The sequence below is a fragment of the Poecilia reticulata genome, chromosome 8 (genome assembly GCF_904066995.2).
Source record: "Poecilia reticulata chromosome 8, P_reticulata-male-v2, whole genome shotgun sequence".
NCBI classification, from domain to species: Eukaryota; Metazoa; Chordata; class Actinopteri; order Cyprinodontiformes; family Poeciliidae; genus Poecilia; species Poecilia reticulata.
Window position 1 is genome coordinate 5,591,881 of NC_088837.1, and position 25,312 is coordinate 5,617,192.

A 25,312-nucleotide genomic window follows, 5' to 3' on the forward strand; every position below is an offset into this window, starting at 1 on the left:
ACAACAGTTTGGATGAACAAAAATAATTAGTCAGAATTAATTAATTGACAGTAAATATAAAAAATTGTTAAACCTGATTCGCCTATCTTTGATATACTGAATGTAGATCATTTCCAACAAAAATTATCAATTAAAATTTACCCAAATGAAAGCATGGAAATTCTTGGACGGGATTTAATTGCTTCAGTTCAGTCGGCGTGTTTTATGAGTGTAGAGTTTCCTAATTTCCTTTCCGCGTCCGTTTGGCACCGACTCGCTGTTGATGAGACGGGTGAGAGCGCACGGCTGGTACAGACCCGTCTCCTTCTGCTCTTCTTTTCATTGGTCAGAATCCTCTCGCTCGTGACATCACATCCAGCCGACCCGCTGCAAAGCGCGCAGATGATGCTGGACACCTCCAAGTACTCACAGGAGTTTTGCGCTTTACGCACGACCGCTCGCGGAGAGCCTCCGCGCATGCAAAGGTAAAAAAAAGAAAGAAAAAAAAAATCGGACTTGGATCCTGATGCCTCGGGATCAGCAGAGTGTGCGTGTTGAGAAGCGGCACTGCGGCCGAGCTCGGATTTGTTCGACACTGGGACTGGAAATGGACCTTGCGTAAGGCTGCGTGCGTTTCGGGAGCGGAGCTGTCACTCAACCCCCCCACCTGTTGCCAGGTGGGTCTTGGACTTTTTTTTAAACTCCTGGACATCTACTATGACATTAGGTTTGGAAGGTCTTGTGGATATGGAGGATATCGTTATCGACGTGGTGGGGGAAGGACTGAAGGACGGCGGAGAGGAGCAGCTCTCGCTTTCAGAGGAGTCTCGGAGCGAGCCGGAGCGCAGCGCGGAGACTTCCAGCAGCCAGACGGAAGACCCGGCGTGTCCTCCTCCTGCTAAAACCAAGTCCCCCGCGTCCGTCAAGCCTCCGTACTCGTACATCGCGCTGATAACCATGGCCATACTGCAGAGCCCGAAGAAACGCCTCACCCTCAGCGAGATATGCGACTTCATCAGCCACCGCTTCGTCTACTACCGGGAGAAATTCCCGGCCTGGCAGAACTCTATCCGACACAACCTGTCGCTGAACGATTGCTTCGTCAAGATGCCCAGAGAGCCCGGGAACCCGGGCAAAGGGAACTACTGGACGCTGGACCCCAACTCCTCCGACATGTTTGAAAACGGGAGCTTCCTGCGGCGGAGGAAGCGCTTCAAGCGGCAGCATTTTCGCTTCGACCCGCTGAAGGAGCAGCACCTGGAGCCGAGCGGGCTGCACTGCTTTACGCACGGCGCGTACGGCCTCGGCGCGGCGGCGCTGCAGCTGCCCGGTCTGGAGATCTACCCCTTCCTGCACCACCACCACACCCCGTCTCCGTGCGGCCCCGCCGCCATCCCACCTGTCAGCAGCATCCTGCCGGCTCTCTCCACCTTCTTCTCTCGCAGCGCCCTCACGGCCAAGGCCTTCCTGCAGTCGCAGCCGGGACTGGACGCATTCTCCCCGGCGCAGTGCGCCGCCTACTCCCCTCCTCTGACCCCCGGCGCTCACTACGCGGCCCCCGGCCTCTTCCGCCCGGCAGCCTCCCCGCAGCTCCTCGGTTTGCACCAGGAGTACCAGAAACTACAGACTCAGCTGAGCGGCGCAGAGTTAGCCAAACACATCAACGCTAATAACGAATAATCGCACCAAAACCAGACTTTGACCATGTGTTTTCTCAGGTAACAGAGACTTAAAAAACAAAATAATAATAATAATTAAAAAAAAAGCAATATCACAATTGCTGCAGCGCGAAATGGATGAAACTCCTCCTGCTTTACGGCAAATCTCTCAGCAGGCGCTCTCTCCTTTTTTATTTTTGATCATGACTTATCGTTTGTTTTAATATTTAAATGGCAAATTTCCTCAACTTTTTTTTCTCTGGAAAAAAATAAAAGCTGGAGATTTAAACCTCGACTTAACTCGTATTTATGTTCAGACTTTTTTTTTTTATCTGAGGTTCTTTTTGAAACAAAAATATTTCCTTCTATTTTTCACTTGTAGTAACAGCTTTTATAATTATTTTTTATAAAAATCGAAGTAATCTAATAACAATAATAATAATGATGATGATAATGATAAAAGTAATAATAATAAAACTCTTTGGTGAGATGCTGAAGAGGTTTTGAAACTGTAAGAATAAAATAATAATAAAAGAAGGAAAATATAATAACAGGACTGGTCATGTCAGGCCTTGAAAGTGTTTTTAAAAAATGTAATGAAATGCTGTCAAAGCATTATGCATTAGAATCTGAAATATATTTTGTCAGGTGTTCATAACATGACAGTAAACAATTCAAAAATATACAGATAAAATAATATGTTACATTTTTGCAGAAAGACCAGTCGCTCCTGCCTGTAGAAGATTCAGGCCACCGGGCTCTGAATCTAAGACAAGATCACTTTTTTAATTCAATGTAGAAAAGTCTCTGAATTTTTTTAATCTTTTTAGCTACGTCAGTTATGCAAAATGTTCAGTTCGAAAATTAAGTCTGTCCAAAACTATCTTCCTATCCAACACTGATGACAGAGATAGTAAAATACAAACAAAATACTTACAAAACAACAATGTGACATTTTCTTTTTGTGTTCAACGTGATTTATTTTCCACCGTCGAGGACAAAGACACCTGCAGTCAACGCCAAATTGTTGTGTTTCATGTTGCGGACACACACACACACACACACACACACACACACACACACACACACACACACACACACACACACACACACACACACACACACGCACGCACAGACACATTTAGTCCTGCTGGAAAATCACTGCTCTTTGCTCCTTTCTTGCCAAAATTCTATTTAAAAAGAGGCATTTTTAAAGGAGTATTTCATAAATGCATATAGATGTGAACGACAATAATGTTAGTTTTTGTTTTGAAGCAAGAATAAATTCAAAATATATAAACAAAATGCCAAACCATCGGGTTGTATTGGAAAACTTTTATTACTATTATTATATTATTATCCATCCTGATACAAACTTCTTTTTTTTTTCTTTAATTTGTGAAACAATCCAAAGGGGATGAGTAGAAAACTCAAATCCTGACCCGTTAAACCTGCTGAGTTTCCAGACTGAGTTAATCAGAGGACACATGACTCAGTCTTCCGCTCATTTCTCCACCCGGCTCGTTTTGGGCGTCTGATTGATTTATTATTCTTTTCAGTTCCACTTAATTCCACAGCTTACAGTGAGATGAGGATTTAGAGCAGAGCTGTATTCACTTTCATTTCATCCGTGAGGCGGATCGGCATGTTGAATCTTCAGGACGGATCTGACTGAATCTCTGCACCTTCAGCAGCTTTCAGTTAGTGACAGACTGCAAAGCATCGCATCGTTTTGCTTTTGTATTGTTCCTGTAAGTGATTTTGTAATATTTATGTTCGTCATGTTAGGCAGTCCGTATTTAACCGGCAGATTCGCCTTTCAGATTTGACCTTTCCTCTTCTCTCTCCAGTGTGGGATTCATGCAGGGTGGAAACGACATTAAGTCAGTTTGACTCTCAAACGTCAGGATGTTTGAAGTGCATCGACGTGAACATCAGGGCACAGATGTGGGAGAAATCCGCCAAGAGCAGCAAAAAAAAAAAAAAAAAAAAGAAGAAAAGAAAATCTTTCCATTCTAACGAACTGGCACGATGCTTTACTGACTACGGTTTCAGAACCCTTCGAAGTTTCCCTCATATCGCCCACTTTAGAGCTCTTTTGAGCAGAGGTCAGAGAACGATGGCAGGCTGACCTGAGTTTTATCCAGTACAGCGGTATTGTCCTCCCCCTGCCCCCACTTGTTGCTGCGCACTATCATTCTGCTGGCTGTTGTTGGACTTTTCCGCTGCTAGAAAGAGAGACAAAACTTGTCTCTCTTTGTGTGTAAATATTTCCACAGACGCTCATGGTGTGGAAACTAAAGGAGTCGCTCTTATGAAGCTAACGTATTTATTTAAAACCAAAAGGAAAAACAAAATGGTAAAAAAATAAAGAAAAATGATCATATTCTGCACTATAATGATTACAAACTACGCAGGTTCTTAAGTCAATATCTCAGAATCAAAATAACAAAAAATAACCACCATAGAAAACAACTACGATCATTCATTTATTGCCATATTTTAGCAGTAATTTATGAAAACTCTATTTGGAACGTACAGTAGCATCCCCACCCTCCCCCATGTGTCGCTTTGCACTGCTGACCAGCAGTGTGCAGCAGTGCCTATTGTCTTGTAACCAGCGGACTGCTTAGCTTAATTAGCTAGCTTACAGCAGGCAAAAAGGGGCAAAAACCTTTATAATTAGCTTTTAATTGTTGCGCAAATAGTGTTGCCGTTAAATTAAAGTGTTATTAAAGGAGAATCTTGTACCAGCTCGTAGTTATGAGGCTTTTCTGCTGGAGAGGAAAAAGAAAACAAAAGAAACATTTTGTGTAGAGCAGCTGATTGGCAGCCCAGAACAGGAGATGGGGTCATTCTTTACTGGATGGGGGGCGGAGGGGGGCTAGTCAGTGCACCTGATAAAATAAGCAATTCTTTAAGCTTGTGTGTGTGTGTGTGTGTGTGTGTGTGTGTGTGTGTGTGTGTGTGTGTGTGTGTGTGTGCGTGTGTGCGTGTGTGCGTGTGTGTGTAGCCATGACCGCACATCAGTTTTCCATCCCTGCTCTTTTCACTCCTCCCCCCCCCCCCCTCTCTTTTCCTTCTGTACATCATTAAGTGTTTAAAGGCTTTATTGAGTCTTTTCCTAGTAGAAGTCAAATGAAATCTCCGTTTTAATAATCAGCGACATATTTTTTCCCCCTTTGGTCTCCTGTGAGGTCTTTGCCCTCAAGAGTCAAATTTAACGCTGTCTGCAAAACCGCTCAGATTGGCAACAAAGCGCTGAAGTTTCACACTCAATATTCCGCCCGGATCTCGGTCACGTACACGCGAGAGATGATTCATGGGAACGAACGCACACGTGTGACGGCATCTCCAGTCGTGTTCGCGACACCTCCCCCCCTCCCCAAGCCCCAAGCCCCCAGCCCCCACGCAGCGTTTTCAGCTCGTGGCTTCTTGCCTGTGGTGGTCGGCGCGCGCTGGCAGGAAAGCGAGTGGATTCAGTCAGAAGTCCATTCATGCCTGACAGCAAGGCTGTACCAGCGCTGAGAACCGCGGCCAAGCCAAACAGGCAAGATAAACGTTTTGGTGGAGCGCCCCGCCTCGCTTGCCTTCAGCCCTTCTGCCTTCACCGAGGCGCGAGCCCCGGAGAGAAAGGTTCATTCTGGGACAAACACTTGAGAGGTCAGAACACGTGTTGCTGGAAACGCGTCTGAAGTTAATTCGTCTAATGCAATAATTTGGTGTGATTCTTTTTTTTCATTTTTTTTTTTCATAAGAGGTTCAGTGTGTTGAGGTTTTTTTTTTTCTTTCCACGTAGCCTAATTGCATAACTGGACCGAAAGGACACCTTGTCTCGTGCGGTTTGTTACTTGTGGCTGTCGATGCCTTTTCATTAATATAATACTCCAGAATAGACACTGCGTGGGTCAGTCTATGCATAGAAACACTGTTCAAAACTTCCTGAGAAGAATTTTGTTTAAAAATGTAATCGTCTTACAGTACATTTTTACTGTATTAACACAATTTTTTTCCTTTAAAAATGCAAAATATGTCATTTGTTCAACATAATTTTAAAGCACATACTTAGAAAAAAAATTAAACTCACTACGTGAGTTATAGCCTATTTATCATTTTGCAGCACTGCTCTTTATAGAGTAACACTAGCATACGAAGCTAATACTGACTGGCTAATAAGTTTGACTAATAGCTACGATAGACCCTGCAGTCGGCTGCTCAGCAAATATGATGTATAGCTTTAAAACAGCTTTACCTTAATTAAAATGAAAATATTTATAAATATTTATTAAATTAATTAAGCATTTCTCGTAGTCTTCCTTCCACTAGCTGTCTGGCTGTGTGTAGCTACAGGTGCTGGATCACATTGGAAATAGTGTCATAACAAGTTCAAACTAAATAACGAGACGTTGATGGCATGATGACCCTTAGTAAAAGTAACATTGGTTTCACTGTATTTATGGGGTTTTTTTTGTTTGTTTTTTGTTTTTTTTGGAGGGGGGTTCAACAAAATAAAACGACAAGCTAATATTAGCTGGTCAGGCTATCTGCTGCAACTAGCCTGTTGTCTGATGCTTGTAGCTCATTAGCTGTAGTTTTAAAACAGTGATGTTGTTGTTCCCACACTATAATTGTGCACACGTTTAGTGACCAGAATTATTGAACTCTTGAAGTGAACTGAATTAAACTGATTTGAACTATTGGAGTAGCTGGGAGGGCTTATTTATTTCTTTCATGATTCCATACAAAAGACAGAAAATTCTGATGCTTTTTGAAAACTTTACCTTTTTTTAAAATTTGGACTACCATGATACCGGTAACCAGCCAAAGACACTGCTGAGTCAAGTTACGTTTATTTGTTTTGCACATTTCAGCATCGAGGCAGTTCAAAGTACTTTAAAAACATCCTGCAGTCACCAAATGTGAAACAATCAAAAATCACTACATTGTGTCAAGGGTCGTCATCTAAATCATCAGTTCACATAAAATGTAGTGATCATTGTTCCAGTTACTACTAATGGAAGGCAGCTCTAAACAGGTGGGTTGTAGCCTTGGTTTAATAAAGCTCAGTGTTTCGGCAGTTTTGCAGTTTTCTGGAAGTTTGTTCCAGATTTGTGGTGCATAGAATGCTGCTTCTCCATGTTTGTTTCTGGTTGTGGGGATGCAGAGCAGAACCAGAGCATTCATCCATCCATTGTTTATACCCAGTCATCCTCACAGGCCTCAGTGAGTGTGTGTGCGTGCGTGCGTGCGTGGTGTGCGTGCGTAGGTGTGTGTGTCTGGTGCCTATCTCCGAGACCAGTTGAACTAACAGTCATGCTTTAGGACTGTGGGAGGAAGGTGGAGTTAAAGCCCCAGACAGGGATTCGAACCCAAGACGTTCTTCTTGTTGAACGGTTACAGTGCTACCTGGCCCGCTGTGCAGAACTACATTTAAGAACATTATTAAAGAATGTTGGCTGCTCCGTTAGTCTCCACATCATCACTAAACATCGTTGGCTACCTGATGATGGTAGAAGCCATACACCGTGCTAACGATAACGATAGTCTGGTTTCCGTCGATCTCGATGTTGTTCAGCTCCCGTTAGCAAATCTCACACCTTCCTCTGCAAACATATCAAAGCTGACGTTTTCTCCCCTCTCGCTTTAATGGCTGACTTCCAAGGGCCCCACTCGCTTGTTGGCGTTTGCTTTTCCTGGCAGAACCAGGTCCACGCTGCCCTGCTTTGGGGAGTTATTCAATTATAAATCTTCCACCCTTCTCCTGCAGTCTCCCCGCCCCACTCCTCCTTCCTTCTTTCTTCTCACAGGTCTATGCGTTCCCCTGCCAAGCCCAGTAAAACCCGCTGCTCTGCCGGCACGCCCCTCCTCGGTCTCGTGCCCAGCGTTTTATTATGCTCAGGATGGCGAGGCACAGCGCGGCGTGTTTTTTTGGAAAAGGGACCCCCTCTCGAGACTCTGTGCCAACAGATGACAGTGACATATAGCAGGAAAGCCACCCAGAAGGAGAATGATCTCACACCTCAGCCACGCGCTGGCTGGGAGTGGGAGAAAGTAGAAGGGTAGGGGGGTGTGGGGACGGGAGTACAGCTGGGGGCAGAGGGAACAATAAAACAGATTAAGAGAAGAAATCATTACTGGAGTAAATATATATATATATATATATATTTTTTTTAAAGTCTCAAAAGTACAAAAACAATTCTTCAGACTTATTTATTATTTTTGAATATACTAAACACTTTTTGAAATGATTTTGAACAACTTTAAAATATTCAGTGATTTGTACAGTCATCTTAAAAACAGCACACAGGCTTTCATATTGCAACTACTGGCACCATCTGATCAATTTTAAATCACTCCTCAAGCATTGGAAGCAAAAAAATAGGATTTCACTATAGAGAAAAGGAGGATTTTTTTTGGCCATTCTCAAAATGAGAAATGCCAACGTGGAACAAAATACCAAATTATTTAAAGGTACTTCCAGCGTTAAACTTTTAAAACAGTTAATCTATGAAGAGACGTTTTTAGTGATGTCATCACTTTGACACCAATCCATGTTGCTGAAAGAAACCATAGCGGTACAAGTCTAGAGGTTGATTTCGATTGTGGCGCAGAACAAGAGAAGCCTTAAAGGAGCAGTATTATGTGTTTACCAGGAACCTGGTACCATTTCATAGCATAATCAAATAACTATGTTAACTTCAGTTTTTTAAAAATGCTATATATATATATATATATATATATATATATATCAAATATAGCTTAAAAGAAATTTGACTTCATAATTTAGCAACTTGAAATTGGGCCTGTGTCTCTTTAAGAAGCGACTGCTCTTTCTGAAACTCTGCCTTCAGGAAGTCATGACAATATGGTTCCTTTATCAACACTTTAACAATATTTTTACCAGCGTTGCACTGAGAAGTAGTATCTACATTGAGCTCAGCAGACACACAGTTCCAACAGGTGTTTGCTAATTAATGCTGGCTAGTCTGAAGGAGACTCTGTGAAGCTGAGGCTAGGAAGCCCAGAAGCTGCAGCTCTGAGGAGGAGCTTCGTAATTGAAGGCGGAGCTAGGTCCACCCACATGTTTTGCACAGCTGAAAGGTTGCCATGACATTAAATGATTTCTCAAACATGCATGAAAGAATCAAAGCAACACTCCCTGTATGTTTTGATGAGGGAATAACATTATAACATGATGTTAAACCAAAAAAAGAAAATTCTACCCTCTATAAAACTACTTCATAGCAAACAGCATGAAAACTTCTATTAAATTATACATTTTTTTAAATTACGTAAGCACATCTGAAGTAAAATGAAACATGTTGGAGGTATCACACTGTGAGACTTCTGTGGTGTGTCTTGTGGAGTAGCTGAATAAATCAAAGAAACACTGAAATCAGAATACCGCCGAGACATAACTAACTGTGAGAAAGCCGGATTAAAACTGCCTTTGCACTCATTTTAGTGAACTAATGAGATTATCAACATAATTATAGTGAAATTGCAAAAACTAACATACAGCTGGCTTGCATACGTTGGGAGTCTTGGCTCTTGCATGCTGCTGTGACATGAGGCCCACCTATCGCCTGTCTGAAGTTTATGAACACCCATCATGAGCAGAATGGTTTTTATGGATGAAACAATCCTTTTCCAGGGCGGAATGACATGCACATGTTCACACAAGGGCCAAGTTCAGGCTCAAATACATACATATACACTCATAAAGCAGATTGTAGCTCCTCATAGAGGTGACACATTGTATTACCATTTATATGTCTACTTGCACTAAAATGTAGTTTGTCCTTTACCGAGTTGCACCATAACCATACAGTTTTGCAGTCATCTAAGGATATGTTCACACTGCAGCCTGAAGTGACCATAAAGCTTGAAGTGACCCTAGTCCAATTTTTGTGATTTTTTTTTTTCTCTGTCAGATCTATTCATGACAATCCGAACATCACAGATCAAATTTTTTACAAATGCAACCCAGACCACTTGGATATGTTGTCTTAAATCTGATACCTATCTGACCTTTTCAAATGTCACCTTAGTCTGTACGGCCGGGTCGTATTCATCCGTTCTGTATGTCATTGAAACGTTTTTGACTAGACACCAGCTTTTCAGCAGAGCAGTGCTTTCAAAATTTGATTGTTGCCTGCTTTAGGGTGCGTTCACAGCAGCCCTGTTTAGTCCGTTTTAATCAAACAATAGTTTGTCTCCCTAGAAAGCTTGGTTCTTTTGAGAAATAAATGTGTACGCAAACTCTGGTTCTCTTAAAAACCCAGATCTCGGTTTGGTTGAAGTGAACTCTGGTGCTGTTCGAATGCAAATGTTTACCAAAGACCGCTCCAAAAGCATGAAGCACGAACTATAGCGTAAGGCACTCTGGGTAAATACAACCAAAACAAACGTGAGAGTGTAGCGTTAGCTCGTGAAATGGATTGTGTTCTTTTCCCAACAACAAAAGGGAAATCCTACATCCACTGAAATCTAATCATACTCCATTTTTGTTTACTTTTTTTTTGAAGATGGAAGTTGAACTTGTGTCTTCTACAGAGGTTTCTGTGTTGCTTCCTTCGGTGCTTCTTGATGCAACGCCACCACAGGTGAGGAGGTGAACTGGTTTTTCAAAGGCTTTATTTGGTTTGAAAGCAAACAGCACCAGTTGACAATATAACAAATATAATTCTGTACCCCAAATTAAACCGATTATACCAGATTATCAGGTGTGAAAACACCCTTAGTCCATCCAGAAAACACTTTTTGAGTTTGTTTGGGACTCTGGTCTTGTTAAAACACCTAATTGTGTCCAAGTTGAATGTTTCTGAACCAAACTATCCCCCTCAGATGCTGGAGCTCCAGAGTCTCTGTCCACAGTTTTACATCATCAATGACTGACCGAAAACAATGCAGAAACCAATATTTTAATTGTTTTTTGAAACGCCATAAGCACAACGGAGGCAGGTTTTCTGTGAGTGGCAATGGTACAACGCAAAGTGGATGACTCAAGGAAGAAGGACAACCCCCTCCAAAATGGTGGTTTACCAGCTAGATGGCTAAAAATGTAAATCACACCAAAACTACATTTAAAATAAAGTTTAAATCAAAGTCAATTCAATTCTCCCATGAAGAACGGCTAAATATCCGTCCATAGTTACGCCAGACTTATGTTGATGGCTAAGCAGCTGCCACCTGCTACGAGACATTAAGCCAAATATTAGTGGGGGCGTGTGTGTATATATTCCAGTTTGTATGTATAATTTGGACCCTCCGTGGATTAGAGCAAATCCGCCATAATTTCAAACCTGGGCACCTAATTCTTGTTTTTTAAACAGCATTGAGGAAATGTTTCTGCATTGCCATTTAACTGTAGGAACTGTGAAAATGGAAACTTCTGATTTGAAAATTGGGCTGTTTCCCCAAAGTGAGATATTTAAAGTACAGTGGATTATGCCCAGAAGTGAAGCAGCCTGATCCCTCATAGCAGGTTTAAAAGTCTGTTTTGATGGGGGAACTGTATGTTTTTTTTTTTTTTACATTTATAAGCCTAAAGCAATGCTGAAATCGCTAAAAATGCTGATAGTGCAGGGCCAAAACAGTGAGCATGGTGGTTTTACTAATAGAAAATTAATAAAGCCAATGAAAATGAATGAGAAAAACATGAGTGCATCTGGAATATGGCAGCTACAGGATTACATGTCTATATTAGAGACACTGGTTAACGGGTTCTGCAGCCAAATTAGCACCAAATACAACGAAAAATTGTTAAACCCTCTCTCAAAAAAAATCAGTTTTTCAGCTTTCCGACTTGCCAGCTGTGTATTTGAAGGATGGCTCTCCTCCAAATATCCCTCCTCAATGAGTTTTTGAGTGGAAGCGCAGACTTGCATATATGTCAGTGTGCGGTATGCACTGCAGGTAGAAGTTCTCCAACCACCATTATACAAAAAAAAAATGGATCAAGTGTGTGACATCACCCGGAGCAGCCCCCGAACCGCTTATTGCTCTAAATGAGAGCCATTAGCCGCACAAACAAAGGCTTCAAATTCGATGGTGCTTAATGAAAAAAGCTGGAGCAGGCAACACAATTAACTCCTGGGCCAAACTGTGTCAGAAGTCATCAGATTTAAGTTGAGAGCGGGCTCTGGTTACAGTTGCACAAACCCGAAGGCCTTGGCGATTGGCGCAGGAGCCTGATGAGAGTCTGTAACCTCAGCCCGGCTCTGGCCCGAACGCCTCGTCTGATCTCCGAGGAAGACAAAGTGGTCTGCCTTTCCCTGCACCTCTCCTGCCTCTGTCTGCACTTTCTCCCCTTACTTCTTCTTCTTCCCTCCCTCGCTCCTTCCACCACCACCACCACCACAGCAACGTCTGCAGTGGCATATTACTACTTGGAAACTGATTTTAAAAGGGAGTAGAGACGAGGGGTGCCAGAATGGGAAAAACATGGATTGGCTCAAGGGAAGCAGATTAAGCGTGCGTGCCAAACCTCACGCTTTGCAAGAAACTAGAAAATGACCCCTTCTCTCTCCCCTTTCTTTTTCTTCTTCAAAAATGTCATTATTATACTAATGCTCTGAGTTAAAGACCAACCGCATCGTGAAAGGAATGTAAAAAAAAGAAAAAGTATGAAAATTCCAGGATTGTCACCTCATCTTCCAAGTTTGGAGTGACTTAATGGCGCAAGGTGCTGGAGATCTGTCAGCATCCTGGCTGCAGGTCCTGCGTTCGCTCAACATCCTGCGACAGCAACACAAATCCACTAATTCAGGCTTTTGTGTCTGCTAATGGATGTTATGCCGCTTCGTGTAGATGTGATATGATAGGATTGATTGCTCCGAAGAAGTTTTTTTTTTCTTTTCTACTTTTTAGCACCGCCCTGCCACCCAAACCGTCGACCGTCGAGCCCCGCTCATCATCCCATGCCGCCTCTGTTGGTGGTCCCTGGTGTTGTAAGCTATATTTTCTCCCCCTCCCTCTCTCCTTTTTCTTTGCTTCTCTCCCTTGCTTTTTTTTCTTTTTTTTCCCCTTTTTTTTATAGAGCTAACACAAAATTGTTCCTAATTCGCTGCTGCTAGAGGGGGGTAATTTGCGGCTTTTGGCTGAGTGTTGCAAGTCCCAAATTTGAAAAAGCTGCCGAGCTTGAAGGCGCTCTGTGAGGCGCAGTCGGAGCAGCATGCATGCATGCAGGGAGAGGGGCCTGAATTCATTCATCTGACTGCGGAGGAAAAAACACAAAAACATGATAAGCCTCTAAAGGCTGAGGACTGCGATGCAATAATAACTGGTGGTGGGGAGACTGAGCCAAAGCCACCAATAATTATGGCTCTTTTAATGAAATGATGGAGATAATGCGCCGCTCTCTTGAAGTCAATTGGATCCCAGTTTAGCCTATAAAGACGCCGCGTTTGGATCCGACTACATGTCGGATCAAATGAGTTCGTTTTTACTCATGTTTCTGAGTCGGTCTGGGAATTTGCTTGGAGGAAAAGTGACGATGCACCGATCCGATAATATCTCTATGTCGCTATATTTAAAAAAAAATAAATCTAGATCCGTTATCAGTGACACTTTTCCTGATCCGTCAGAGCAGATCTATTCAGTCTGGTTCTGCTTTGTGCTCTGAGACTTCATGCTACTTCATTTTTATTTTATCATTTTGCATTATATTTATAACTCATAGTTGAACTTCGTGAAGCATTTGAGAGAAAGTTTGTTGCAGTTTATTTCTACATTTTTTGACCAAAGTTGTCAAGCTGTTGTTTTTGTCAGTTTGTTTCTTTATTATTAAGTTTTTATTGGCTGTCATACAGCTAATTCCACTGACTGAATGAAGTAAAGTTGTGTTTTTTTTTTTTTTTTTACATATTTGACCAAGATGTTGAAAATATTGGTCTGATGCTAAAGCTAAACATCAAATATTGATACTGGAAGTGAAAAAAGTGGATCGGTGCATCCCTGGAGAAAAATGCAACTGGATTCACTGCTGAGCAAATATCAAAGCCAGAACAGATTAATTTGCCACTATAAGTTAATTCTTTGTGGAGCCATCTTTTGCTGCAATTATGTGTTCAAGACAAAAATATGCACACACCATAATGCTGCCACCACTTTGTTTCATACTGTAGATGGTGCATTCAGGTTAGGTGTTGTGTCGGACTCATGAAAAGTTGTGTGTAATTGTAAAATGGACGGAAAACTATGATATCAGCTTTGCACATATATATGCAAAGCTGATATCAGACTTTTTAAAGTTTAATGTTCTTTTTCAAGCTGTCAAGTTTTGCCACACTTGGATTGATGTCCATCCATCTTCCCATCAACACTAACCTTCCTCATCTTGATGGGGAGGAAAGCAATTCCCCAAATCATGATGCGGCCACCAATATAAATCAAAGCAATCATTAATGATGATTTAATTTACAAGTGGAGCTCTTTAATCTTTATATTTCTGAAATAATCTGTAAAATTTGCTCAATGGACATTTCCACCAGAGTCTCATATGTAAAATGTTGTCATATTTTAAAGATGTAACAGTTCCTTAAAGTAATTGAACAGCAAAAGAGAGTGAGTTGGTATGAAAATATTACAGTGGATCCCCTCTGAGAACATTGACACCTTCATATTTTAATAATTCAAACACCAGAAACATTTTAATAAATATTAATACACAGTGGAAACTGTCTTGGCTCTGCCGCAGAAGATAAAAAGCAAATTAGAGTGAGTTAGGACCAGCTCCTTTGGTTAGAATCGTAGAGTTCCAACACATATTTATTATTATTATTATTATTATTATTATTATTATTATTATTATTATTATTATTATCTGTTGTAGCCATAGTAGATGTAGTAGCAGTACCCCAGATTGGTCCTAAGTGTTTTGGGAAAAGTTCTGTTTTCACAAACACATTATCTGCGTTTCCATTGACTGTAGAATTGCTCAATTTGACATTTTGAAAATAAATTTGCTTATTGGAAATGCACCAATTTTGAAAAAAAGAATTATAGAATGTCTTTTGGTACTGTAGGATGTTAGCGCCAAATAAAAATCGTTTTTTTTCCCGCCAAACTGCAATAAAAACCACTTTTTTCGCCTCTCACGAGTCACGTGATCGACAACCGGATGTCGCTGCTGGCGCAAACCATGAAAAGTGACAGGAAGTGACAGGACGACAAAGGCGCAGCATGTTTTTTAATGACTCTTTCAGTGAAGAAACTTATTCAGGTATATTAATTGTGTTTCTTATTTAACGGAAGTATGAAATTAACCTGTCACTTTAATACTGACTGAAACAATACTGAGGAAAAAAAGAGCTGCACTTTCTGACCTCTTGGTAGTCACATAAAGAAGAACAAAGAGGAGGTGAGTTTTTGTTTTTCTTCACGCAGACCAAACGTGCTCCGTTATTTCGACAAACAGGTCCGTCTTCGCTCCCGTCCCCTCCTTGGTGGCCCGCGCTCTCCTTGGTGGTGGAAACCCACATGGATGTTTTCTCCCTTTTTTTTTTTTTATCCCACACGCTCTTTCATTTCCACAACAGCGCGTCATTACCCGAGTGTTTAAACACTTAGGAACAGTTTAAAAAGGAGGAGCGAAAAAACACTCACGAGCAATGAACAGCTCCACATTAACTGTGTATCACTCGGGGGAGCAGTAAAAGCTGCCCTGAGAGTGAAATGAAGTCAATAAATAAATGTGGCTGCTGTCAGACGTCTGGAACAGCTTGAGAGGATTTCAGCAACGAGGGCAGCCGTAGCATTGAGACGAGAAGGAGCGGCGGGAGGGACCGAGGGGGGCGATAAGTTTGGAAGAATTAGCAGCTACAACTCGCTGAGAAGGCTTTGACTAATGAGGGTGGGTTTGCACCGTGATAAATTCAAAAACAAGAGGAATGTTTGATCTGCACTGAACCACAGTTTGTTGAAAGTCACAACGCTCGCTTGGCTCCCCTCACAACAGATTAAGTTTATTATTTTTACGCTGATCCAACATGAGCTATGTCTGACAAAGATGCTACTCCCGCATGGGTCTCCTTTTACAGCAGTCCATCAGACTGACAACAAACGCTGCGCTGTGAAAAGGAATGTCAGAGGGTATTAATTATGGGCTATTAAAATTACTCACGTTTAAATAGAGCATTGTAGTTTGTAAATGTAATGTTCAACAACGGCTACATTTTAGATGTAGACACTTTATTCTGAACACAAAAGATAGTTAGCTTAGTTAGCAATTAGCTATTCTCATTCGTCATTTGCGGTACCTGGCAGAGAGCAGTAAGGCTAATAAGTTTATATGGGTTCAAAAAAAAAACTGTCATCACACTTGTGGTTGAGAAAGTTTCTGTGCTGAAGTAAGAACTTTAATTTGTGTCCAGTTTTAAGTAGCTTAGCCACCGCACTAATGTTAACGTCAAACTAGCTAACAAGGGAAAAGTTTACGTTCCACTGTTCATAGAGTTAAAAAGTTTATAACGAATTAAATAATTCAACATAGACGTTAAATTCTAACCACATGCCCGACTATTTTTTGCCAACAAATACAAATTTTGGGTTGGAATGAAACAGAAATGTTGGTTCAGTTCGTCGTTGACTCATTCATCCTTTGTGGCGTGGAGCAGGGAACGAAGGCGGACGTGTTTATGTGAATCTATCAACTCAGTGAAAATTCTGAAGTAGCATAAGGTTTATTGATGGGAACATTTCTTAACTGTTTGACCGACAATTGAAGTTGGTATCCCCAGCTTGAGCTAGCTTAGGGACAGCGCTAATGCTAAGTGAAGCTTATTTTTTTGCAAATGAACAACTCCTTAGTTTGTGACTAAAGAACAGCTTGTGTTCCAACTTTTGAGAGTAAATTTAAAAATTTAGTAATGTGGCGGATACAATGTATATATTTCACACCAGAATGTATGCTTTTATTTTGAAGGAGAGAAGGTGAGGTGTGAAGTGACCAACGGTTGTGGTGCATTCCATTTTTGGTTTTATGTTGGAAGACATTGAGAATTAAACAAGACTCAAATCTTTTTCGTCTTTTTCTGCTGACTTCCACAGTAAGATGATTGTTGTCTGAAAATGTAAGAATCAATGCAAAATCCAGTTTATATTCTGTAGATTATGTATGTGTTTTGCACTTTAACCAATATAAAGCACAACAATTAGAACTTGACTAATTTATCATATTAAATGAATATTAATAACAGCTGAGTTGGGTAACTACATTTTAAAAAATGTTTCAGCTTACACTGAAAAAAAATGGGGACCAAACTTAAAAAACTGTAATTAAATTAAGTTTGTCAAATTTAATTTATTTATGCTTGCTTAACATGACAACTTCATAAACTTGATATATTTACTTGGACAAAATTTATTTGATTACTTGTAACAACTCAATTTTTAAAAACAGTTGGATCACCTGTTTGTCATCGTTTTTCAGGGTAGAAACACTGAAAAACGATCAGTGTTTTATCTGATTAAAAGAGATCAAATTTTAGTGGTTGAATTTTTACACTGCGGACTTCCTTATTCATCGTACGACCGCTCAGGATTAAAACAGTTTGAGAACCAGCATCTGCTGGGAGGGGGAAATATCAAACAAAAGGAAGGAGTAGCTGCTGGACGGCTGTTTTTCCAAGTTAAAGCGATTGATCAGAGAAAATCCGAAGGACCGGGTGGGCGGGAGAACACGGGTCAGAGGAAGCTGCAGGTGTGAGGAAGGGAAAACACAATCACATCTCAAGTCAAACAAATGCATCTCCCCTGATGGAGATGGATGGTGGGGGGGAAGAGAAGCATTCCGATCCAGGCTGGAGATTCCCATCGTTCAGCTTCGTGGTTCTCCTCGTTCTCAGGAGCAGAGCGCCTTGCTGCTGCTGCTGCTGCTGTTCCTGCGGGGCCAAACATCTGGACGGTGAGAAGGAAAGGAAGTAACAAAGAGGAGCAGAGAAGACGAGAGTGGGTGAAAAAAGGAGGGATGAGGTGAGGTCAGGAGGAAGAAAGCAGCCATGTTTATCTTGGAGGAGGGAGCCGGTATCGCTGGACGAGAGTTCACGCTCACCGCTTTGTCTTCATCAGAGGTGGGTGGAGCAGCCAAAAATCATACTCAAAGTAAGAGTAGCTCTACTTCAACGTATTTTTACTTGAGTAAAAGTAAAAAGTAGCCGTCAAAGAAACTAGTTGGAGTAAAATAAGAATTTGGCAAAACGGCGACTCAAGCACTGATCAAAGCATTTGATAGTTAAAAACTACATCATCAGACGGACCAAAATATAAAGTTATGTGGAAATTTTGGTATCTTAAAGACCAAAATGAAAATGATTAACAATTGCAAAATAGCAAAATCAAGACTTTTTTTTTTCAGATCAATTTCTTTTGATATAAAACGTGAAACTGTGACAAAAACTCCAGGTATATCTGGGATGTGTCGTGAACTTGCTGTCACCTTTCTAAAATAATAAACTTTTTTTGTTGTTGTTTTGCAAAAAGTGATTTCTTTTGTTTTTGCCTAAATCATCTTTTGAAAAGAAAGAGGTGGTGTCTTTTTTTATTTATTTCTTTTTTGCCTAAATCATTTTGGTAAAAATGACTCAGGCCTTTATTTTAGGAAGGAGACATTGTTCTTCATTTGGTGAAGTAACTCACGGTATCCATCCAGAAGTTTTACCTGTGTAAGAGTAGCGATGCTTCATAATATATCATATTACTCAAGTAAAAGTTAAAGATACTCCTAAAAGTAAAAGTAACTGAATAAAAGTAACTAGTTACTACTCAACTCGCAGTCGTCACCTCGTTCCAATATGTTATTTTTCTTTCTAATCCTTCAGACAACATTTAAACCTCCCAACCCCCACCCACCTCCACCAGAGACCAGAGCCCCCCTCCCACCGCCAGCTGACAGCTACGATTTATTTTTGCTCTCTTGTTTTCCTCACTCTTGTTGTTTCCCCCAGGAGTCCCGTAAAAACCCGGCCAACTCCTGTTTGCTCTGCAATTCATGGGATAAGCTGGAGCTCATAAAAATAAAAAAAAAATTCTCAGAGGGCACACGGAGGTCCTTCGCTCCGTAAAAAAGACTTGGTAACGGCAGGGAGGTTGGAGTACACACACACACACACACACACACACACATACGCCCTACACCTTAGAAGCATTTGATCCCTGTGAACGCTGCGCATCCCGTAGAGGACATGCAGCGTATTTCCCTCCTTCCAGTGTTTTCTGTGATGGGAGTGTGAGGTTGTAAAAAAAAAGACAAAAAAAAGAGAGAGAGGAGAATAAAACCTACACATGACAGGTGCCCAAAATCAGAGAAAAGTTAATGATGTGATATTTTTATGTTGCTTGCTTTTAGATTTATTTTTTTCTGCTTGGTGTTGTAACCCTTTCTGTGAAAGAGTCTGTGTTTAAGTCTGAGTGCACAATTGCAAATGAAGACCACCACATTTTATTATGTTGCGGTGTCACAAAAAAAACCCCACATTGATGTGGCGCATTAAACCGTTTTATACATTATAGCGCAAATTATGTTAATTGTAAAACGTTTGATCTATCAATTAACAAAGAAACTGGAGTCGTTTAGTCTTGTCTGGTGGTACCTGGAGCAGGACTGCACTGCAAAAACACAAAAATCTTACTAAGTAATTTTGGTGTAGCTTCTGGTAAAAAGTACTAGTTCCACTGGCAGATTACTTCACATATGACAAGACATTGTTCACGTTTCAAAAGTTAAATAATCTGCCCTGTAGTTTTTCAGCAACATTAAGGAATTATTGACTGAAAACAAACTCCCTTATCTTGATGAAAAGTTACTTGTAAGTTAGTAAGTCGCAAGTGTTCACACTTTCAGCTGAATTCAGATACTCTGAATAAATGCACTTTTTTTCTCACTGTCTGAAGTTACGTTAGACCAAAATTCTCGTTTTAGATTAGCAAGAATTACTAAAATTATTTTTATTTGTTAAAAGACAGAAAACATAGCAATAAGGGATAATTGTTTTTAAACTATATAACTTGGGTCAAACATTTTGAACAACTATGTTGTTTCACTTTTTCTCATTTGTAGTGTTTTCCTTTTAACAAAGTTGTTTGTGTTTTGTTGTATGGATTCAATGCCATAAAATATGTGACAGAGAATAATTTACATCACAAAATCTGTTTACATCTTCTGTTTATGCAACCTTGCTCTAAAGCATAATTTTTAATTATTTAAATGTCCTTGTGAAGGAATTTTAGGAAACATTTGGGATATTGCCCCTGGATGTTCAAAGTCAGAGTAAACACACCGCCTCACATTCCGTCAGCGCGTGGATTCCTTGTGAACAGTACGTGTGTGTGTTTTTACTGCTGATGGCACAGCGGAGAATTTATTTGAACAGATGTGAACCCTCTGTGCCACGTTGACCTCAGGTCCTGCTCGCAACTGATCTCTCCGCCCTGGAAAAAATAACACTGGCTTTAACAGACTGACCTGTGGAGGAGAAGAAGGCTAGCAAAAAATGGGCCGTAAGTCGAGGAATACGGCCATGTCTTCTCACCTCTGGCGTAATTGAAACTTCATGTAACCTTATCAGAGCGCACGTGCCGGGTTGTGTCCTTGTCTGCTATGAAATATCATGGCTAACCAGACCGTACTGTAAAAACCAGAAGTTATTTTCCCTTCACGTTTTGATATATGAAGCAGGATTTATGCTCTCATTGACTGGAAAATGGAGGCTCTTTACACCGAAGGCACTGCACATCAACGGCGACACAGCGTGAGTTAGTGGGGTGCAAGAGGTTGAAGACAAGAGCCATAAAGGAGGAGGAAATTTATGTCACGAGCGAAAACAGGCGGGAGGTCAGAGGCAGAGCGAAGTGTGCGGGGGTCGACAGGGATGAAGAGACGGCAATGTTTGGATAGAGGACAAGGCAGAGCGATGCTAATTTATACCCGGCTAATTGGAAACAGCAGAGCCCCTGCACCTGAAGCACCACTGCCGGGACGTAGCGACGTGGGAGGGTGAAGAGACGCCACAGAGGTAGGGGTCGGCGTCAATGGCGTCCTTGTTGGCTCTGTTCCCACTTATGTTGGACCTGCAGGACATCTCAGCAGAATTAGTGTGGATGTTAAGAAATTTTCCCCAGGTCATGCTGTTGTGACACCCTCACAAACAAGCCAAACACACGTTTTGCACAGGCGGAGCGAAGACCACCCTGCTCCTGATGCGGGAGGAGAATCGGCTCACTGTGTCTTGGCTTTAATCTGACACCGTCTAACACACGACCTGGCTGGACTTCAGCCGTCTTAGCTTCCTGGTTAAATAAATATGACAACCTCCTTGGATAATTGCAGCGCCATGACCGAGTTGAGTCATGGCATCCGTTAATTATTAGGTGGGCCACGTGAACGATGCAGGCTATAGTTTTTCATTCGAGGGCCCCGACTGCTGAGTGCGTGCTGTCGGTTGGCCGCGCTGCAGTGAGTGATGGTGTATTCAGATGTTGGCTGTGACTGGGGTCTGGCGTTGTGCTGAAACATGAAGTAATCTTGGAATTTAGATTGGAAAAACATTGATGTTGCTCCATATCTGCATGATCTGTTTGCACTAAGAGAGCTGTGAGTTTTTGCACCCATTCAAGCCAGAGGTGACGCAGTTCGTCCATCCGGGGCTTGATGGACAGATGGACGAACATATTAATGGATGATTGAAATTGTTAGTGGATGGATGGATAGGTGGATGGTTTGGTGGTTGATCAGATAGACAGATGGATGAATTACAGGACAAATGGGATGGACAGAGAGATCCGTCTCTCAAATGGACAAATGGTTGGATGAACAGATGGATGGTGAATGGATGTACAGAATGAAGGATGGCTGGACAAACAGATTGGTACAGATTGGATGAATGGCAGGATAAACGGACGGATGGATGGATGGATGGATGGATGGATGGATGGATGGATGGATGGATGGATGGATGGATGGATGGATGGATGGACGGACAGATGGATGTGGTCAGGGTTAAAACAAGCCAACATTTAGCTAATGTTGCAGACTAAAACTTAGAGATGCAACAAAGATCATAAATTGGGTGTCAAACACCAACAGACTGAGTAATCAATGATGAATGACGTCTACCTAAATAAAGACGTTTCCAACATGACAGGTGGTGATGCAGCAGGGTGTGAGGGTGAATCAAGAAACACGGGTTGCGAATCACTGATTTATGCCTATTTTCCTAACGCAGCTGTGCAAAGCTTTTGATGGAGCGAGTCATCATTACAGCGCTAAGTGACGGGCTGTCAGCACTCACCCGGAGACAGCCCTCTCCTAATATCCAGGACACGCACACAGCCAAACTCCCCCAACAACCGTAAGCAGGAAGTCAGACATGTGGGGAGCACATTGGTGTTGGAGAACAGGAGAATACAGCGAGGTTCAGATGTGGTGTGAGCTGGTTTGTCTCCCTTTAAAGGCGTTTCAGTTGTCTCCTTCACTCCAGGGTTATTTGAGAGAGAAGAGTGTGGGGGGTGAAAAAATTCTTTCTGCTTCATCACTCCTCTTGACTGACATCCTGATAGTCCGCACACAAGCATGAATGTATGTGAGCCTCTTTCCTGCGACGGCACGCTCCGACACATTCCCACACACTCTTTCACTGTTGTGGTTTGTGCCGGGATTCAGCTTTCCCCTCTTCCTTGTATCCTTTCTGAGGATGGAGCCGTGAGTGCACATCAAAGCTACCGCAATCTGTCTGTTTCTCTCAGAATTTGTCTCTCACACACTCCCCTTGCTTTGGCCTGGACACAAATTTAAACACAATAATGTGAAAGTGTGCTATGGAAAAGCCTTCAGCACATTCTTTGATCGGGGAAAACGAATCCCTCTCAAGAGAGGACAACAGATTAAATTTTTGATATTGATGCCCTCACATCCTTGTTAAAAGTATTCGTACCTCTTGAAGGTTTTAACATTTTGATAAGGTACAGCCACAGACTTCAATGTATTTCATTTGTACGTTATGAGATAGACCAACACCAAGAGGAAGAAAGCATGCATACATTTCAACCGTTGAAATTCATCCATCCATTCATGGATGATTGGATGGGCTCCCATCCATCCATCCATCCATCCATCCATCCACCCACCCACCCATCCATCCATCCATCCATCCATCCATCCATCCATCCATCCATCCATCCATCCATCCATCCATCCATCCATCCATCCATCCATCCATCTTTCCAACACCAGGCTGGCAAGCCCTCAGTTCTGATCCAACAAATTCTGCTAATTACATGACACTTCATGCCTCACTTGTGGACACATGTTACACATATGTAAGTAGAAGTACTCCCCAAACTGATTATTGCGGTAGGTCAGTAACTGCTGAGCTCAGTAACACATAGCCACAAGTATTTAAAGGCGCACCTGCAGCTATAATTACAGCGAAAGGTAGTTAAGAAGACACATGACACACTTTTCATATTCGGTGAACAGATTTATAAACGGTACAATGTTTTCCATCCATTTCACAATTATGCACTTGTCGCATAAAATCCCATCCTCTAGTCGTAAAGTGACAACGTGGCTAAGCTCAAGAGATATTAACAGTTTTTCATGGCACTGTAAAAAATTGCAGCAGGTCTTCTGTGGCAAAGAGAGCTAGCACCCAAACTAGGCACAGGTAAAGAGTTGTTTTCTTTACCACATCATCTTATGATCTGCAAACTGAGGCCACTTCCATCTCTGGAAAGAATTTAAGCAACACCGCCACTGCACATCCTAAGCCTAAATTGTTTTTTGCCTTCATCCTGCAAGTCATGGTTAGTGGATGTTTTTCTCCTCCTTTCTGCAGGATGCATGTTTTCAAAGAAACCAGAGGCCCATCCCTGCTCGATTGAAGGCCTTTACTCCGGTTTTAGTTGGAGACAGCTGGGTGTCCACTTGAGGGGGGCGCCAGAGAAGGATGAACAGGGCCTGGAAGGCACACCAGGATTGTTACAGTGGAAGCTGGACCTTGAGGCGAACCCAGTGAGAGTTCCTCTCGCCTGCATGGTGGGCGCAGTCTTTGGAAAGAATCGCCCGCACCCCGTGTTTGCTCAAGGTTTTGTGCGAGTGGAGAGTGTTTTGGGTTTGGCACCGCTTAAAAAAGATACTACAATAACAGGCTCTTGAGCAGGAGTTATTATGTGCTTGGGTGAGAGTGGGAGCTCGTGTTGCAGGGATGGAGTGTTGGCTGCTTCCCAGCATTGTTTGGGGTTTGTTAGTCACCACTTACCGTAAAGGGCTCCCTAAGTCTAGCTCCTATTTAGAAACTGCTTTTGTGCGCCGTCACTTTTAGAAGTGGTGTCACGGGTCAGCTCCGCCAGCTCTCCTGGCAGAAGATGTGTCAGCACTGTGAATCCATGAAAACAAGCGAGCGTAGTAGAAGATCAGTTCCAGGTTGACTGCATGCGCGCAAGTTCGCCGTATTCTTGTGCAAGATGTTTCTCTAATCTTCCCGTGTGTCTGTCTCCGCCTCTGGTCTGGTACGGGCCTCTATTAGAAGCACGCCGATCCGCATCAGAAGCTGCGTGACGGCGTATGGACCTGAGTGACGTCTGATGTATGTGGAACTCCTCTATGCCTCGCTCATTCATGTGGCGAGGGTGGGATTAAGACTTGATCCAGCCGAGGAGCGGGACCCGGGTCAGGTCTGTCTTGAGTTAAGCCCTGTGTTGCAGCAGGAATAATACAGCCACCTCCCCCTCCCCAAAAAACCCTATAAAACTACCGAGGGCAGTGTGTCTGCATGTGTGTGTTTGTTTGTGAAACCAAACCGCCAGTCTGGTGTCCTTTACAGAGATGCAGGGGTCTCTGTTGATGGTTCAAACACAGCTCAGGGCCCCCAGCTTCAAAAGGCGCCCCCAATCATCGCACCCACTTACAGCCAACGGCGCATGTCACTTAATGTGGACCACGCTATTCATCAATTATGGTGAGCTCAGGGGCCCGTCCAGCGCCCACACCGCAGCTCCACAAGGAGAGAGTTGTCTCCTACTCTGACTGAAGCCCCCTCTCCCCGTCCCCTTTCCTGGAGACCTCAAAGCCCATCTGTCGCAGGAGGTGCACCATGAGGCAGCTAACTCCTCTGAGCTGACACAGTAATAGAGCTCAAGCTTTGCCTGCTTCTTTCATGCTGCGTTATCTCACCACAACTCAGAAAAGATTGGGCCTCTTTTTAAATATAGCCTCCTGCAGAGAGCATTAAGTAGCATGATGGTGCACTTTGTCCCCTCTTAATATGATTGTCATCCCTTATGCGCATCATGCACATCCCTCTACTTTTCCATGCTATTGCTTTGAAGTAGCCTGGTAAAAAACAACTTCTTGATCTATGCTATGTGCTTCATCCAGAGTGTCTGGACTCTCGGCTATTGAGAAATGATTGCTTCCTGAAGCCGTGCACTCTACTGAAGTTTTAGATTTTACCAAGTCGCTAACATTTGGCCGTGACATTATAGACATTAGACATAATTACAACTCCCTCTCTTAATTTATTTAATTTCAGTTGAAGACTGTTCTGTGTTATATAAAAATTATTCATCAAGCTGCATTTCTCCCATTGAGACAGAGAGTGGCAGTAAGCATGTAGTTGTAGCAGTTTGCCATCGAACAAAGTGAGTAGTCCTGACTCAGCAATTCAGCGTGTAATGGC

General features: G+C 42.3%; 1 protein-coding gene and 1 long non-coding RNA gene across 2 annotated transcripts; both read left to right on the forward strand.

The window, feature by feature from the left end:
* The first annotated feature begins 208 nt into the window (after window positions 1-208).
* On the forward strand, window positions 209-1,926 carry foxd7 (forkhead box D7). The gene has a single exon (XM_008415435.3). The coding sequence runs from the start codon at window positions 697-699 to the stop codon at window positions 1,657-1,659; it is 963 nt and encodes a 320-aa protein (XP_008413657.1). The 5' UTR covers window positions 209-696; the 3' UTR covers window positions 1,660-1,926.
* A 10,376-nt stretch (window positions 1,927-12,302) lies between these two features.
* LOC103468384 (uncharacterized) lies at window positions 12,303-19,244 on the forward strand. Its single transcript, XR_534212.3, has 3 exons — window positions 12,303-15,000; window positions 17,486-17,710; window positions 18,458-19,244. It is a non-coding gene; the product is annotated as an uncharacterized LOC103468384 (long non-coding RNA).
* The last annotated feature ends 6,068 nt before the right edge of the window (window positions 19,245-25,312 follow it).

Coding starts and splice junctions, on each gene's coding strand:
- foxd7 (XM_008415435.3), top strand. CDS start 697: ATGACATTAGGTTTGGAAGGTCTTGTGGATATGGAGGATATCGTTATC.